The sequence below is a fragment of the Sus scrofa genome, chromosome 14 (genome assembly GCF_000003025.6).
Source record: "Sus scrofa isolate TJ Tabasco breed Duroc chromosome 14, Sscrofa11.1, whole genome shotgun sequence".
In the NCBI taxonomy this organism is placed as follows: domain Eukaryota; kingdom Metazoa; phylum Chordata; class Mammalia; order Artiodactyla; family Suidae; genus Sus; species Sus scrofa.
In genome coordinates, this window is record NC_010456.5 from 39,630,654 (window position 1) to 39,646,891 (window position 16,238).

The window sequence follows — 16,238 nt, forward strand, 5'->3', positions numbered from 1 at the left end:
CACAGCAGTGCAAGATCTGAACTGCTTTTGCTATCTACACCACAGCTCATGGCAAACCTGATTTTTTAACTCACTGAGCGAGGCCAGGGATTGAACCCATATCCTCATGCATACTAGTTGGGTTCATTACCACTGAGCTACAATAGGAACTCCCTCTTTCTTTAAATTAAAAAAAATTTTTTTTTTATTCTTTTAGGGCCGTACCGGTGGCATATGCAGTTTCCCAAGCTAGGGGGTGGAATTGAAACTAGCCGTTGGCCTATACCACAGCCACAGCAACACCAGATCTGAGCCGTGTCTGCGACCTACACGGCAGCTCACAGCAGTGCCAGATCCTTAACCCACTGTGCGAGGCCAGGGATCGAACCCGCATCCCCAAGGATGCTAGTCAGATTTGTTTTTGCAGAGCCACAGCAGGAACTCCTAAATGTTTAAAATGTTAATGCCTCTAGTCAGGATTTGTATTCTAGGTACAAACATTCTTTGTTTACCTTTCTGTCCTATGAAAGCATTTGAGTTTATAACCTTTGCTCTGCATACTCTTAAACCCATTGTTTTTTTGCTTCAACAGTATGTCTTAGAGATGTACCTTACTTCTTCCTTCTTTTTAATGACTGCCCAGTGTTCCATAGTATAAATGTAGACAGTTAACTACATAACCAGTCTTTGATGGATACATTTGCAAGGAACTTTTTTTTTTTTTTTTTTGCTTTTTAGGGCCATGCCCTCGGCATATGGAGGTTCCCAGGCTAGGGGTCAAATCGGAGCTATAGCTGCTGGCCTACACCACAGCCACAGCAACACAGGATGCAAGCCTCATCTGTAACCTACCACAGCTCACAGCAACGCTGGATCCTTAACCCTGAGAAAGGCCAGGGGTCGAACCTTCGTCCTTGAGGATGCTAGGCATATTCATTAACCACTGAGCCACGATGGGAACTCCTGTTTTTTTAAATGTTACTCTGTAACTTCATCCTCTTTGCAGATGGATACAAGTCAGTTTTTTGTTTTTATTCATCTAGGTTGTAGTTCTATGGAAAGTTACAATTTAGATTTTCTATAGGAAACTGATAATGTAATTGTTGGTATCCTTAATCTGCTGAACTGTTCTGAAAGGACAGGGCAGATCTAAACTGGTCAGAAGTTTAGTCCTAGTTTTTCTGTTCCCAACTGTTAGAAGAATTTGATTCATCTCTATTCTTTTTTGTAAAAATTTTCTTCTAACATCTCTTCTTATCCCATTCTAGTCTAAGCTTTTTTTTTTTTTTTTTGTCTTTTTATCTTTTCTGGGGCCACACCCATGGCACATGGAATTTTCCAGGCTAGGGGTCCAATCGGAGCTGTAGCTGCTGGCCTACACCAGAGCCACAGCAATGCCAAATCCAAGCTGAGTCTGCGACCTACACCACAGCTCACAGCAACGCTGGATCCTTAACCCACTGAGCAAGGACAGGGATTGAACCTGGAGCCTCATGGTTCCTAGTCAGATTTGTTAACCACTGAGCCATGACTCCTAGTCTAAGCTTAATGTATGGAACTCATACATTCTGGATCCTTGTATTTTACAGAAAGACATGATTGAAAAGTTAGTGTCAGAAATAGACTTTTTTTCTTCAGGAAAATAATCTTTAGTGAGATTGTAGTTTGTATCTAACAGTGGTGCCATCTTCTAAGAGTGAATAAGAAAATGTGAGTTTCTTTCTTGTATTTGGATTGTGTTCTGGTTTCTGAGCAGAAATGAAACCAGCTTACCAACTTTTATAACTTTTAATTGTAGAGAAGTTGACAAGTGAGATTCAAAGTCGGGAAAATAAATGCATGGCTATGTACAAGAAGCTGAGCAGGTGGCCAGAGTGTAATGCCCTTTCCCGGCGCCTCTTACTGAAAAAGTAAGTAGAGGCTCCTTTTGGGACTGTGAGATTGGAGTGGGACTTTTAGGTCTGAGGATGGATTTCTTTGGTCTATTCCTTTTGAGATTTCTGGACATAAAGTGAAATCTTTAAGTTTTGTGTCCTGGATATTTTTTAAAGTTTTTGATGAGTCTTCCTCTTTCAATAAAGAAATGTAATGGTACTTAGGCTACCAGAGTACTGACTATTCAGAATGAATGCTGACAATCATTAATTTCTCAAAATCAATATTGGTCTAAAACAGCCTCCCCGCAATCCCCCTTCTCCTTGGTAGAAAGCACTAATGTGAGGATTTTTCCGTTAGGATATTAGTTTTCTGGACCTGGTCATTTTATTGAAGGAAAGAGTAGTTTCTTAAAAATATTTAACTTCAGCACAATGTTGTAAATCAAGTATACTTTAATATTTTTTAAAAATTTAAAAAAATATTTGACTTTGAAAATTCCTAAAATGCCTTTTAGGGCTGCAGAGGAAACCCGGAGGGAAGGTTGGGCTTCTCCTAGTAAAGACTAAAATATAACTTAGAATATAAGTTGAATATCATGGTTCCTCAGGTAGGTCTGTCATAACTTGGGTTTAATCCTTTGTGCACAATTCAATCTGATTTTAGCTCAGATGACTGGCAGTTCTATCTGACTTATTTCGATTCTGTCTTTCGACTAATTGAAGAGGCCTGGACTCCTCCTGCTGAAGGTGAACAGTAAGTTGTCTTCTTTCCTGAATTATAACATTTTTTAATATGTTGTAACAAAAGGATTTCTTTTTAAGCTTTTTTCTTTGTAAGCCTTTTTTTCCCGTTTTTAAATTATAAGATGTTCATTGTAAAAATCTTAAATTAATACAGAAAAAAAATTAATACAGAAATGTATGATGTGGGAGTTCTCGTGGTGCAGTGGAAATGACTCTGACTAGGAACCATGATTTGCGGGTTCGATCCCTGACCTTGCTCAGTGGGTTAAGGATCCGGCGTTGCAATGAGCTGTGGTGTAGGTTGCAGACCTGGCGTGCAGCTGTGGCTCGGATCCCCTGTTACTGTGGCTGTGGTTAGGCCGGCAGCTGTAGATCCGATAGACCCCTAAGCCTGGGAACCGCCATATGCTGCAAGTGCAAACCTAAAAATCAAAAATAAAAAAAGAAATGTACGATGTGAAAGTGTTAGTTGCTAGTTTTCCTACCATCTCAGAAATAATTTTTTTTTTGTCTTTTGAGGGCTGCACCCTCGACATAGGCAGGTTCCCAGGCTAGGGTTCCCAGGCTAGGGGTCAAATTAGAGCTATAGCTGCCGGCCTACACCACAGCCACAGCAGCACCAGATCCAAGCTGCGTCTGCGACCTACACCACAGCCCACGCAATGCCAGATCCTTAACCCACTGAGCGAGGCCAGGGATCAAACCCGCAACCTCATGGTTCTTAGTCGGATTTGTTTCCTCTGAGCCATGATGGGAACTCATAGAAATAGCTTTTTTTTTTTTTTAGAAATAGTTCTTGATAACAGTTTGTCTTCCAGATTTATTTGGAAAAGACAGTTTGGTGTCTTTTCTTCCAGATTTATTTATATTATGCATATACTAACATAATTATTCTTATTTAACATAAAATAAAATTATATTAGATGTAATGGTTTATAACGATATTTATGCCCCTTAAACTGTATCTTGGGAATCTGTCCATATATGGTACATATAGATCTGATTTTTCTTAGTGACTTGAGAGAACTCCATTTTAGAGATGTACCAAATTCATTTCATCTGTTTCCTCTTGATGGACACTTGGATTGTTGCTGATTCTTGTTTGGGCGTTTTTACAGACAATACTACAGTAAACATAAATGGGATCTTTTAATTTTTTTGTCTTTTGTCTTTTTTAGGGTCAAACCCGCCGCATATGGAGGTTCCCAGGCTAGGGGTCTAATCAGAGCTGTAGCCTCCTATGCTACAGCCACAGCAATGCAGGATCCAAGCCGCATCTGAGACCTACATCACAGCTCACAGCAACACTGGATCCTTAAGCCACTGAGCGAGGCCAGGGATCAAACCCGCAATCTCATGGTTCCTAGTCAGATTTGTTTCCACTGCACCACAACGGGAACTCCCATAAATGGGATCTTTTAAAAAATGATTACAAAAATAGATTTTAATATAGCAATTATGAACTGATGCTTACTAAGTCATCTTAATTAGTAAGATGACATCATTTTTTGAGTGACGAAATTATATTTTTGGAAGTTTCTCTGTGGTGCGTCAGGTTAAGGTTTTGGCATTGCTGGAGCAGTGGTACAGGTTGAAATTGCAGTGTGGGTTTGATTCCTGGCTCAGGAACTTCCACATGCCGCAAGTGTAGCAAGAAAAAAAACCACTCATTAAAATTTACTTATATTTTTTATTAGATAATATTTTATATGTACAGAAGTATCCATCCTTTTTTATTTTATTTTATTTGGCTTTTTAGGGCCACAGTCGAGACATATGGAAGTTCCCAGGCTAGGGGTAGAATTGGAGCTGTAGCTGTCGGCCTACACCACATACACAGCAAAGCAAGATCTGAGCCTCATCTGCAACCTACACCACAGCTCACAGCAATGCTGGATTCTTAACTCACTGAGCGAGGTCAGGGATTGAACCCATGTCCTCATGGATACTAGTTGGATTTGTTACTGCTAAGCCGTGATGGGAACTCCCTATCCTTTTTTAAAGAAAGAGGTAGAGATGATTAGTCACTCTGATAATCACATGCTAAAATTGGGAGGAATCATATGCCATGATAACTGTTAGATTGTGCTTATAGCTCTCTTTTATTCCCATTTGTATTGTTTTATTTATTTATTTAAAAAAAAATTTTTTTTTTTGGTCTTTTTGCCTTTTCTAGGGCCGCTCCCTCGGCATATGGAAGTTCCCAGGCCAGGGGTAGAATCGAAGCTGTAGCCACCGGCCCACACCAGAGCCACAGCAACTCAGGATCCGAGCTGCGTCTGTGACCTACACCACAGCTCACGGCAATGCTGGATTCTTAATCCACTGAGCAAGACCAGGGATCAAACCCGCAACCTCATGGTTCCTAGTCGGATTTGTTAACCACCGTACCACGACGGGAACTCCCCATTTGTATTGTTTTATAATTATCCAAGTACTTTTTGTTATTTTTAATTTGTTCTTTAAAATTAGTTTGGCTTGACTTTAAGTTCTGGCTTGACTTTAAGTTCTGGCATAAAATACCTTTTTCATGTTTGTATACCCAGCTCTTTAGAAGGAGAAGTACATTATTCTGCAGAAGAGGCTGTGAAGTTTATAGAAGATCGGATAACAGAAGAATCTAAAAGTTCTCGCCATCTCCGAGGACCACATCTAGCTAAACTGGAGCTGATTAGACGTTTACGACGTCAAGGTTTTAATGATGAGTACAAATTAGGTAAGAAACTCTAATGGTATTTAGGAATCCTGGAGAAGATAAAGAGATGCTCTTAGTACCCAAGCACAATACCTATTCTCTGAGGCCTGCAATGATAAAGTTGTGTTTGGGAAGCTAATGTCTTCATAACCTGAAAATACTCACTGATGATCGGTTTACTTACAAAATTAGCCCTCAATCACACATTCAACTCAGCTTTAATATCTTCTATTTCATCAGTCTTTGTCAGACTTTCTTTTGCTGACCCAACGATAATGTCAAAATCAGTTTCAAAGTAAAATAGCCAGTTTTGTAAAAGTTCAGGACTTTAAGAAGTGAAAATGAAAGATTTCTTGAAAATCTGCCCTAAGTACTCACAAAACCATTGATGAAATAACATCTGGCAGAATTAGAGGAATTAACAATTGAGAAAAATTGTAAGTATAATGACAAGATGAGAGAAAAGAATGATTTGGATAGTAGAGCATTAAGAGAGGGCTTCAGGAAATTTGATGAAGCCTTTATTTATTTCTTCTTTTTTACAGCCATACCTTTGGCATATGGAAGTTCCTGGGCTAGAGGTTGAATCAGAGTTGTAGCTATAGGCCTACACCAAAGCCTGGAAACACTGGGATCCAAGCCGCATGTGCGACCTATGCAATGCAACAGCTTGTAGCAGTGTTGGTACCTTAACCTACTTTATTTTACTACCTTAAATTTTGTTAAGTTTCAGATACTAAACTTAAAAATTTTTTGGCTTCATTTAAAAAAATAAAGCTCCGAGGATATCTATTTTCCCCCCTCTTATCATTATGGAAATTTGGTTCTCATTAGAAGTTGATTAGCTTTAAGAGAGTTTATTTAGGGACCAGTTGTCCTTAGATGATGAGCACTTCTCAATACCTAAAATCTATCCTAGAACCTTTCTGTCTATTTTATGTATTTATTTATTTTTGGCTTCTTTTTAGGGCCGCACCTTTGGTATATGGAGGTTCCCAGGCTAGGGGTCGAATCAGAGCTACATCTCCCAGCCTACACCATAGCCACAGCAATGCCAGATCCGAGCTGTGACTGCTGCCTACACTGCAGCTCATGGCAATGCTGGATCCTTAACCCACTGAGCAAGGCCAGGGATAGAGCCTGTGTCCTCATTGATATTAGTCACATTAGTTTCTGCTGAGCTGTGATGGGAACTCCCTTTTTTGTGTGTGTGTGTGTGTGTGTCCATTTTAATCATCTAATTAATGTTCTTTGCAACTCATTCTAAAGTTAACTGTTACGATCTCTGCATCATTCCCTATATAGATTATTCACAACCAATTTTGAATTTCATGTTGACTTCATTCCTTGGGTCTATCGCAATAACCTTAGTTTATATTAGTTCTAGAATTACAAATAAATTTTTTTTCATGTAACTTTCAGCAAAATATTGTTAAAATATGTTGGAAAAAATTTCTTTCTTTCCAAATCTGGATACAAAACTATTTGCATCTGCTTTTACATTTGCTGTATTTACCTCTTATCTTTCTCTTTCCTCTCACCAGCCTGAATCTTACAAATCAGTGGCTTTGTCTAGTCTCCACAAAAAAATTTTTTTTACTGCAGTAGTGAGAGTGATTCTTAATTAGTTTTAGTCTTTCTTTTCTTCTCTGTTTTTTCTTTTTAGCTCCACACCTCTGGCATATGGAAGTTCCTGGGCCAGGGGTCCAGTCAGAGCTGCGCCGCAGACCTACACCCCAACACAGCAATGCCAGAGCTAAGCCACATCTGCAACCTATGCCAAAGTCTGGGAACCTACATCCTCGTCGAGACTACATTGGGCCCATAAGCCATAAGCAACAGTGGGAACTCCTTAGTCTCTTGGATCACAGAGGCCTGTGAGAATCTTAATTGATTAAAGCCATGGTTCTCTGTTCCCAGAAACATGTGAGCAGGAAATGAGGCTTTAAATCTCACAGAGACCTTGTTAAAAATCTCTGCTTCCTGAATATAGTTCAAATTGAGAGCATTTTATTTTTCTTATTTTTATTTTTAATATGAAAAAAAAATGAACTGGTAGCTTTCTTCATATCCATGTTTAAATTTTCCATAGTGAGTGAGTTTGGATTTGTTGGCTTATGGCTTTTCCCTTTTATTTTCTCTTCTGTTGGTGTGCCTGTTGACAAATACTACTTTTAATTTAGTTAACATTTATTTAATACTTGTTAAATAGTTCAGGAACTGTTCTGGGGAAAAGCATATTTGTTTAATATTTGCAATATAAACAAGTCTTTAATGAAAACCTTTTTACTATTTAAACTTTAATTGGATAGAAAACTTCACATTTCCTCAGTGTATTAACAGATAAACCGTGTTTGTAACATTCAATTCTTTTTTAAAGTATTTGTTTATTTTTAAACTGGCAAGCCATCTTCTGGCCCTCATTGTCACTGTTATTGTTATTCTCATTCAAGCTAGATCTTCATTTAATAGAAATGTTTTTCAAATCAGACTTCTTACTTAAGGTAAAAGTTGCTCTAGTTCATGAATAATTTAGTGATTCCTCCCCTTACCCGTAGGTGACCCAGAAGAATTAATGTTCCAGTATTTTAAAAAGTTTGGGGATAAACCTTGCTGTTTCACAGACCTGAAGGTGTTTGTTGACCTCTTGCCTGCTACCCAGTGTACAAAAGTAAGTGCAGATCAGAGTTCTGTTGGGTGCCAGTATTTCTTGTAACCAGGTTAAGTGTTTGGGTTTCCTTTTTTTTTTTTTTTTTTTTTTTTTAAACATTTTTGAGGCCTCACCTGTGGCATATGGAAGTTCCCAGGCTAGGGGTCGAATTGGAGCTGCAGCTGCTGGCCTATTCCATGGCCATAGCAATGCCAGATGCATGCTGCATTTGTGACCTATGCTGCAGCTTGCAGTAGTGCTAAATCTTTAACCTACTGAAACAGGCCAGGGATTGAACCTGCATGGATACTAGTCAGGTTCTTAACCCACTGAGCCACAAGAGGAACTCTTTGAGCTTCCTTTCTAAAATTGGTGAGAGTGGTAAACATGAAATATCAAAATAACTAGAGTTCCCTGGCAGCATAGCAGGTTAAGGATCTGGTGTCACTGTGTGGCATGGGTTTAGTCTCTGACCTGGGAATGTCCCCATGCCGCAAGTGCAGCCAAAAAAAAAAAAAAGATTTGATAACTCTTTTATCAAGCCATGTAGTTATGCTACAGTGAGAATAAGCCAGCATATGGAAGTTCCCTGGGCCAGGGATTGAACCCATGTCTCTGCAGCGACCCGAACAGCTGAAGGCAGATTCTTAACCCACTGTGCCACAGTGGGAACTCCTTTTGAGATTGTGTAACCTTTTGAGATTGGCTTCCTTCACTCAGCATAATTCCCTAGACATTCGTCTGTTTTGTTACATGTATTATGCTTATTTCTTTTTATTGCTGAGTAGCATTACATGGTATGGCTCTACTATGATTTCTTTAACCTGCTGAAGAATATCTGGGTGTCTAGTTTTTGGCCATTACAAATAGAGCTGCTCTGAACATCTCTATACAGGTTTTTTTATGTAACCCTAAGCCTTCATTTCTCTGAGAACAATTCTCAGTAGTGCAACTGTGTCTTATGGTAGCTGCATGTTTAGCTTTTTTTAAGAAATGGCCAAACTTTTCCACAGTGGCTATATCTTTGTTTTTGTTTTGTTTTGTTTGCTTTTTAGGGCTGCACCTGAGGCGTATGGAAGTTCCCAGGCCAGGGTTCAATTTGGAGCTGCAGCTGCTGGCCTATGCCACAGCTACAGCAACACAGAATCCATGTCATATCTGCAACATACACGACAACTCAAGGCAACACTGGATACTTAACCCACTGAGCAAGGCCAAGGATCAAACCTGTATCCTCATGATTAGTAGTGTGTTTCGTTACTGCTGAACCACAGTGGAAATTCCACAGTGTTTGTATCTTTTAAATTCCTGTTAGCCGTGTATGAGTGATCTAGTTTCTCTGCATCCTCATCAGCATTAGATGTTGTCACTATTTTTTATTTTATTTATTCTAAAAGCACGTAGTAATGTTTCATTATGGTTTTAACGTGCATTTCCCTAATAGTTAATGCTGTTGAACATTTTTTTTTTTTTTTTTTTTTTGGCTTCTTAGGGCCACACTTGTGGCATATGGAAGTTCCCAGGCTAGGGATCGAATTATTGGAGCTACAGCTGCAGGCCTACGCCACAGCCACAGTGATGCCGGATCTGAACTGTGTCTGCGACTATACCACAGCTCTCGGCAGTGCCAGATCCCTGACCCACTGCGTGAGGAGGGATCGAACTTGCATCCTCATGGATACTAGTTGGATTCGTTTGTGCTGCACCACCAAGGGAATTCCTGTTGAACATTTTTTTCATGTGCTTATTTGCCATGTTTTTTTCCTAAGTGAACTGTCTGTTATTTTCGTTTGTTCATGTTCCAGTTGATTTTTTTTTTACTGTTGATTTTTTGAGAATTCTTTAGATATTCTAGATACAAGCTTTGTCATATATGTGGTTTCAGATATTTTTTTCCCAATCTGAAGCTTTTTATCCTGTGTTTTTTTGTTTTTTTGTTTTTGTCTTTTTAGGGCTGTACCCACGGCATATGAAGGTTCCCAGGCTAGGGGTCCAATTGGAGCTGTAGCTGCTGGCCTACACCACAGCCACAGCAACACAGAATCCGAGGCGCGTCTGTGACCTACACCACAGCTCACGGCAACACTGGATCCTTAACCCACTGAGCGAGGGCAGGGATTAAACCCACAACCTCATGGTTCCTAGTCGGATTTGTTTCCACTGCACCATGACAGGAATTCCGCTTTTTATCCTGTTAACAGGATCTTTGCAGAGTAAAGTCTTAAATTTAATAAAGTCCAGTGGGCTTTCCTCTTAATGTCTCTGATTTGCTGAAAATTGTAGTGGTTAATTGCTAATTTTTCAAATCGTGATTTACTCTTGATGAAGCAGTCTGAAATTTTAAATCTTAGGGATTAAAAAAAAATAAATAAACTTGAGGACCTAAATAGACATTTCTCCAAGGAAGACATACAGATTGTCAAACAGGCACATGATAATGTACGTAACATCACTAATTATTAGAAAAATAATAATCAAATCAAAACTGCAGTGAGGTATTCCTTCACAGCAGTCAGAAAGGCCGTCATCAAAAACTGTACAAATAGGAGTTCCTGCCATGGCACAAGGATTGGGATCATTTCTTCAGTGTTACGATGTAGGTTCAGTCCTCTGCTCAGCATAGTGGGTTAAAGGATCTGGTGTTGCCATAGTTGCAGCATGGTTGCAGCTGTGGCTCGGATCTGATTCCTGTCCTGGGAATGCCTTATGACTCAGGGCAGCCAAAAAACAAAAACAAAACCAGAAAACCCCCAAACAACTGTACAGATAGCAAATGCTGGAGAGGGTGTGGAGAAAGCGGAACCCTCCTACACTGCTGGTGGGAAAGTAAATTGGTGCAGCCACTATGGAAAATAATATGGAAATTTCTGAAAAATTAAAAATAGAACTACCGTATGATCCACCAGTCCCACTCCTGGGCATATATTCAGAACAGACAAAAATTCTCATTTCAAAAGAATGTGCACCCCAATGTTCATAGCAGCGCTGCTTACAAATTGCCAAGACACAGAAGCAAATTAAATGCCCATTAGCAGATGAATGGATAAAGAATGATGGCTAGAGCAACATACGTACCCATTAACAGATGAGTGGATAAAATAGATACACACACACACACACACACACACACACACACAAGGTATATAAATGGAATACTACTCAGCCATAAAACAGATCGCTGCCATTTGTAGCAACATGGATGAATCTAGAGATTATCATGTTAATTGAGGTTAGACTGAGAAAGACAAATATGATACCACTTATATATGGAATCTAAAAGATAGTGCAATTGAATTTATTTACAAAACAAAACAGACACAGAAATAGAAAACAAAATTACATTTACCAAAGGGGAAAGAGGAGGGAGGGAAGGGATAAATTAGGAATATGGTATTAACAGGTACACACTCCTATATATAAAGTAGATAAAAAGAATTTACTGTATAGTATAGGGAATTATATTCATTGTCTTTTAATTGTTGAAAATGGAAAAAGAATGTATATATATATTTGGCTGTATATGCAGCAGAATCAATTTGCTGTATACCTGAAGCTGATACAATATTGTAAATCAACTCTACTTCAGTAACACTTTTAAAAAAACCTGTAATTTTGGAATAATTTTACATTTACAGAAAAGTTGTGACGATAGTACAGAAAGGTACACTATGCTTTTCACCTAGCTTTTCCCCCAACATTATCATCTTAAATTAGAGTGGTATATTTGTCAGAACCAAGAAGCTGACATTGGTATATTACTATTAACTGGCCTCTAGTCTTTATTGGTGTTTCTGTAGCTTTTCCATTAATGTCCTTTTTCCGTTCTGAGTTCTAATCCAAGGCACCCTATGGTAGTTAATTGTCATGTATTGGGAGGTTTTGATGTGAATGAGTTAATGTAAATCAATTATATACTGAGGTAGAGAACCTTACCTTTAGACCCCTTATCCACGGAACATGTATTGGATCAGATTGCTCACTCACTGATGAGACCTTCATACCCTGTTCCATATTAGCATTTAGCCTAGAGTATCCTTGGATATGGGCAATTGAAGTATTCTACCAGCTGGAACAACAGTGTGCCCAAGGTAGAATAGAGCACCATATAAAGAAATACTGTTATGTATCAAGAAAGTCTGTGATTCTGGTCAGTGTTACTCATAAAAAACTAATTAGTGAGGGTTGGAAGTCTTCTCATCACAGAGCTGCCAGCACCTATTCTTCCAGAAAGCCTCTGTCATCCCCACATGAATGAGTGAAGCTCAGTGGGAGCACAGTGGAGGTAACTAGACTATTTGTTGGGTGACCATATTCTTAGACCACCAGCACTCTATACTTTAGTAGTCTTGAGGGTTATACATCTAGGGCAGATGGAGCAGTACATTCACAAACTGATAAGTAGCCAGTGATCTCTTTTGGGTTCTGAAATGACTTAACACCTTTCACTTTGGTTTAAAAAAAGCTGTTCTTGAGGTTGCTGTGCTTATACAGCACAGGCCTAAGCTTTAGAAGTTTTCTAGATAAATTGCAACATACCCAGAAAAGAAGATTCTGGGTTATAGGAAGACTTGAAAGCTTATGAGAAAGAAATGGTTGAGTGGAAGAGAGAGATTTGGTCTGTGAGGACAGAGTACTTTCGTTCTCATAGTTTGAAAAGATCCTGTAGAAGAAAGATGTGACTATGAACCAGCAAGAAGTTGTTGCAGGAAATTAAGAATTTGGCTCAATGAGAAAAATATCTTTATTATAGTCAGAATTCTCTAAAAATAGTGTGTGAGTTTCATGTTAATGGAGGGATATAGGCAGTAAATACAACCACGTGGGAGAGATTCACTAAGTGTTGCACATATTTTGTGCCGAGTGCTAAGATAGGAGAACGATTGATCATGTTTTATAGTGCTTACTGTCTTGTAACTTAAAGCATCAAATGATGGAAATGCATTAGAGGAATGTTTATATTGCCTTAAGCTGAAATTTATATAGGTTTGTTGATAAAAATTTAGTACCAGAAGCTCTACTTTACTGGCATGTTTGAAAGTCTTAGGTCATCTGTGTGACCTCATATAGTAATAATCTACTGTGAAGAACCCTCTAGAAATACTGAAATACTGGCAGTGATGAGGTAGTCAGTTTTGGTGAGACAAAGGATTTAAAGGTGTTGCAATGGGTTTTGTAGTTCTATGTACATTTTTAATTGAGGGGGTAATTTTGCTGCTGCAACTTTTTAAATGTAGGATGACTTCAATAGCTAAAAATCCTGCCACTCAGCAGTATGTTCGTCAGAGGATTATAAACTGTCCATGTAAGATTCAAATTGAGAACTGTTGTCCCAATGAATTAGGAGACACATCTTTCTAAAATGGGACTTGCCCCTAAGAATGGGCCATTGAGTCCAGTTATCCTCCAGGATCACCTTTTTATGTTTTGTTTCCTTTGCTTTGTGGTTTTAAGCTAACAAAATGGTTCCAGTTTTTAAAGAAGCTTTTGCATAGGAAAAAACTGTACAGACTAGAATAGAGAAAGAATGTATTTTATGACAAAATCTGTTTAGAAGGTTCTTTAGCATTTAGTAAAGAAAGCCTCATTAGTAAACATAACTAGATAAATAAGATGGCTTACAAGAATGGAAGAGCTAGCAGTAGAAATTATATAGACATTTAATCAAAAACATGAAAATCACTGCAACTTTGTTGCAAATATGATTATCTGATCATAATAAAATTCATACAAATGTAGACAAATTGAAGCAAAATCATCACGGATGTGAAACTGCGTGATAAGTGGGATTTTTATTTTACTTAATTTTTATTTATATCTAAAAATTACATGTATAAAATTGAAAAAGTCAAATGATATCCTTAAGCTTATACTTAAAAACAGTTGCAGCTCTTTGCTTTCTCCAGTTCTGGTTCTGGCTCTGTACAGGCAAATCACTTTCAACTCTTAACTGTTTCTCTGTTATTTACCTCCTAAATTATAAGCTTATACAGCTTTTTGTTTATTTTTACGGTTCCAGTCTTCATCTATTGGCGCCCTACGTGGAAGGCAATCATTTCATTCATAACATTCCACTTCCTCCCTTACGTATTTTCCCCCTGATATAGTTCAGTAATTATTCAGTGTTTATATTTTTATGACTAAATTTTCACAGCTGAGCCACTTTTTTTTTTCCACTTTGCAGTTTATTAATCAGTTACTTGGAGTTGTTCCTTTGTCAACACCAACAGAGGATAAGCTGGCACTGCCTGCTGACATCAGAGCTCTGCAGCAACATTTGTGTGTGGTGCAGCTGACGAGGTTACTTGGCTTGTACCACACGATGGATAAAAATCAGAAATTGAGTGTGGTCAGAGAATTGATGTTAAGGTACCAGCATGGACTGGAATTTGGTGAGCAACCTTTCAAAATGTGCAGTAGTTCCCTAATCTGCTAAGTCTTAGAAGTCAGTTTTTTATCACTCATAGCACGATGTCTTATTGCTTTTGGCCAGGAAAATATTTTGTCAAGTGGGAATATATACCATCCAAATAATAAAGGGCAAAGCCTTTCTTAAGCTTGGAGTTTTAAAAAAATTTAGTTGGCTTCCAGATGTACATATTCTTACTGATCTGGCAAGTCAACTCTATAACATTGGGGCTCAGATATGCTATAGAGTTTAAGAAAATTGTCACATTTTCTACTTATAGGCCTTAATGTTCTTATTATATAGACTATGTAAGTGAACAAAAAGAATGTTGTAAAATGTGAGATAAATATTTAGTTTAGGAGTGGATCATCTTCAGATTATTTAGATATGTGTGATAAAATATAAATTACCTGACTAGATGGTGTTAGTATTTCTCTAACTATTCTGAAAAATTAGGTGAAGTAACGAGCAAAATATTACTTTAGTTGTACATAGCTCTTGGCTTCTGTTCTTTTCTTCACCTAAAACCTCCTTCCAAATCTTGCTGCTCTCCTTTTGGGACTATTTGGAATACCACCTCTGTACTGGAACCCTTTCTTCTGCTCCAGCTGAGTGTGGTCTCACCTTCCTTTGACTCTTTTGATTCATGGCTTATAGATTCCTTCTGGTATTTATCCCATTCTTATTAGTTTCTTTTCTTCTTTTACCTCTTCTCCCTCCTGTCATTTTCTTGCTTTAAAAAACTCTTTTGGGACAGTAATAATTGAACAAATCTTAAAATACAGATATGATTTTTTTCCCCTATAGGGAAATCCTGTTTGAAAACCGAATTGCAATTTTCAGACTATTACTGTCTCCTTGCTGTCCATGTGCTTATTGATATATGGAGAGAAACAGGTAAAGAGCAGTGATTTCAGTTTAACTTTACTCTTTGTTTTTATTGGTTATAAATCCTTAGACTAAATATATAATCTGAGAGTTTGATTGATGCTTTTAGGTTTTTCTTCCTTGCCCTTGTCCAGCCCTCCTACCCAAGTCTCCAAGTATCCTCCTCTCTGTAATCAGGATAATCTTAAATCAGTGGATATCTGTTCTGTTTTTAAATGTTTCTGAATAGTGAGTAAACAACCTATTGCAGAGTTATAATAATTAAAATACAGAGAAACTGATTCTAAGATAGATGTATGGGTCCATGGAATGAAATAGTCATTTTTGTTCACTTAAAAAAAAATAGATATGCAGGAAAAATACACTCTTTTTGGAATATAGTTAGCCTATTTAAGACAAAAATATACTATATGGTAAAGGAAGCATCATGAGTCATTGAGTAAGAGAAAGATGATTCAGCAAGTGATACTGAGATTGCCTTTTCTTTAGTCTCACCTTCTGACATTTTCTCTTATTAGCAGTTTTTGAGAAAAAATAACTAGTTACTTATTGCATATTATTCATGAGAATAAACTATGGAAGGAATAGGGCTGAGGAAACAATGGGGGTGTAAGACAGACACAACTCTGCCCTCATGGGTCATTTCACTAAGCACTCAATTTTGATACTGTCCTCCTCATGCTTAAAATCCTTCAGAGATGCCCTATTTTCCTGAGGATAAAGATCAGCCTTATTAGGATGGTTTGCAGTGCTCTCTGTAATCTAGCCTCTGCTTACATCTCCAGATTCTTAAGTACTTACAGCCCCGGATTTCTTTCTTTTTTCTTTTCTTTCTTTTTTTTTTTTTTTTTTCTGTTTTTGTTTTTGCTACTTACATCACTGAACATTATGTTGCCACTCTCTGAAATAACATTCTTACCTCCTTTGTCTAACTTTTACTCAAGCAGTGCCTCTGACAAGCCTGTCTTGATTTCACCCCCTTCCTCATTACAGATTTTG

The 16,238-nt window shown here is 38.0% G+C and overlaps 1 protein-coding gene across 1 annotated transcript in view; it reads left to right on the plus strand.

Annotated features, from left to right (window-relative positions):
* NAA25 (N(alpha)-acetyltransferase 25, NatB auxiliary subunit) overlaps positions 1–16,238 on the plus strand; it is a 75,989-nt gene that overhangs the window by 23,855 nt on the left and 35,896 nt on the right. The window contains exons 8-13 of the mRNA XM_021074209.1: positions 1,778–1,889; positions 2,521–2,610; positions 5,147–5,316; positions 7,854–7,966; positions 14,127–14,334; positions 15,159–15,248. Of these exons, the coding sequence (XP_020929868.1) occupies positions 1,778–1,889; positions 2,521–2,610; positions 5,147–5,316; positions 7,854–7,966; positions 14,127–14,334; positions 15,159–15,248 (783 nt within the window). The remainder of the gene's footprint in view (positions 1–1,777; positions 1,890–2,520; positions 2,611–5,146; positions 5,317–7,853; positions 7,967–14,126; positions 14,335–15,158; positions 15,249–16,238) is intronic.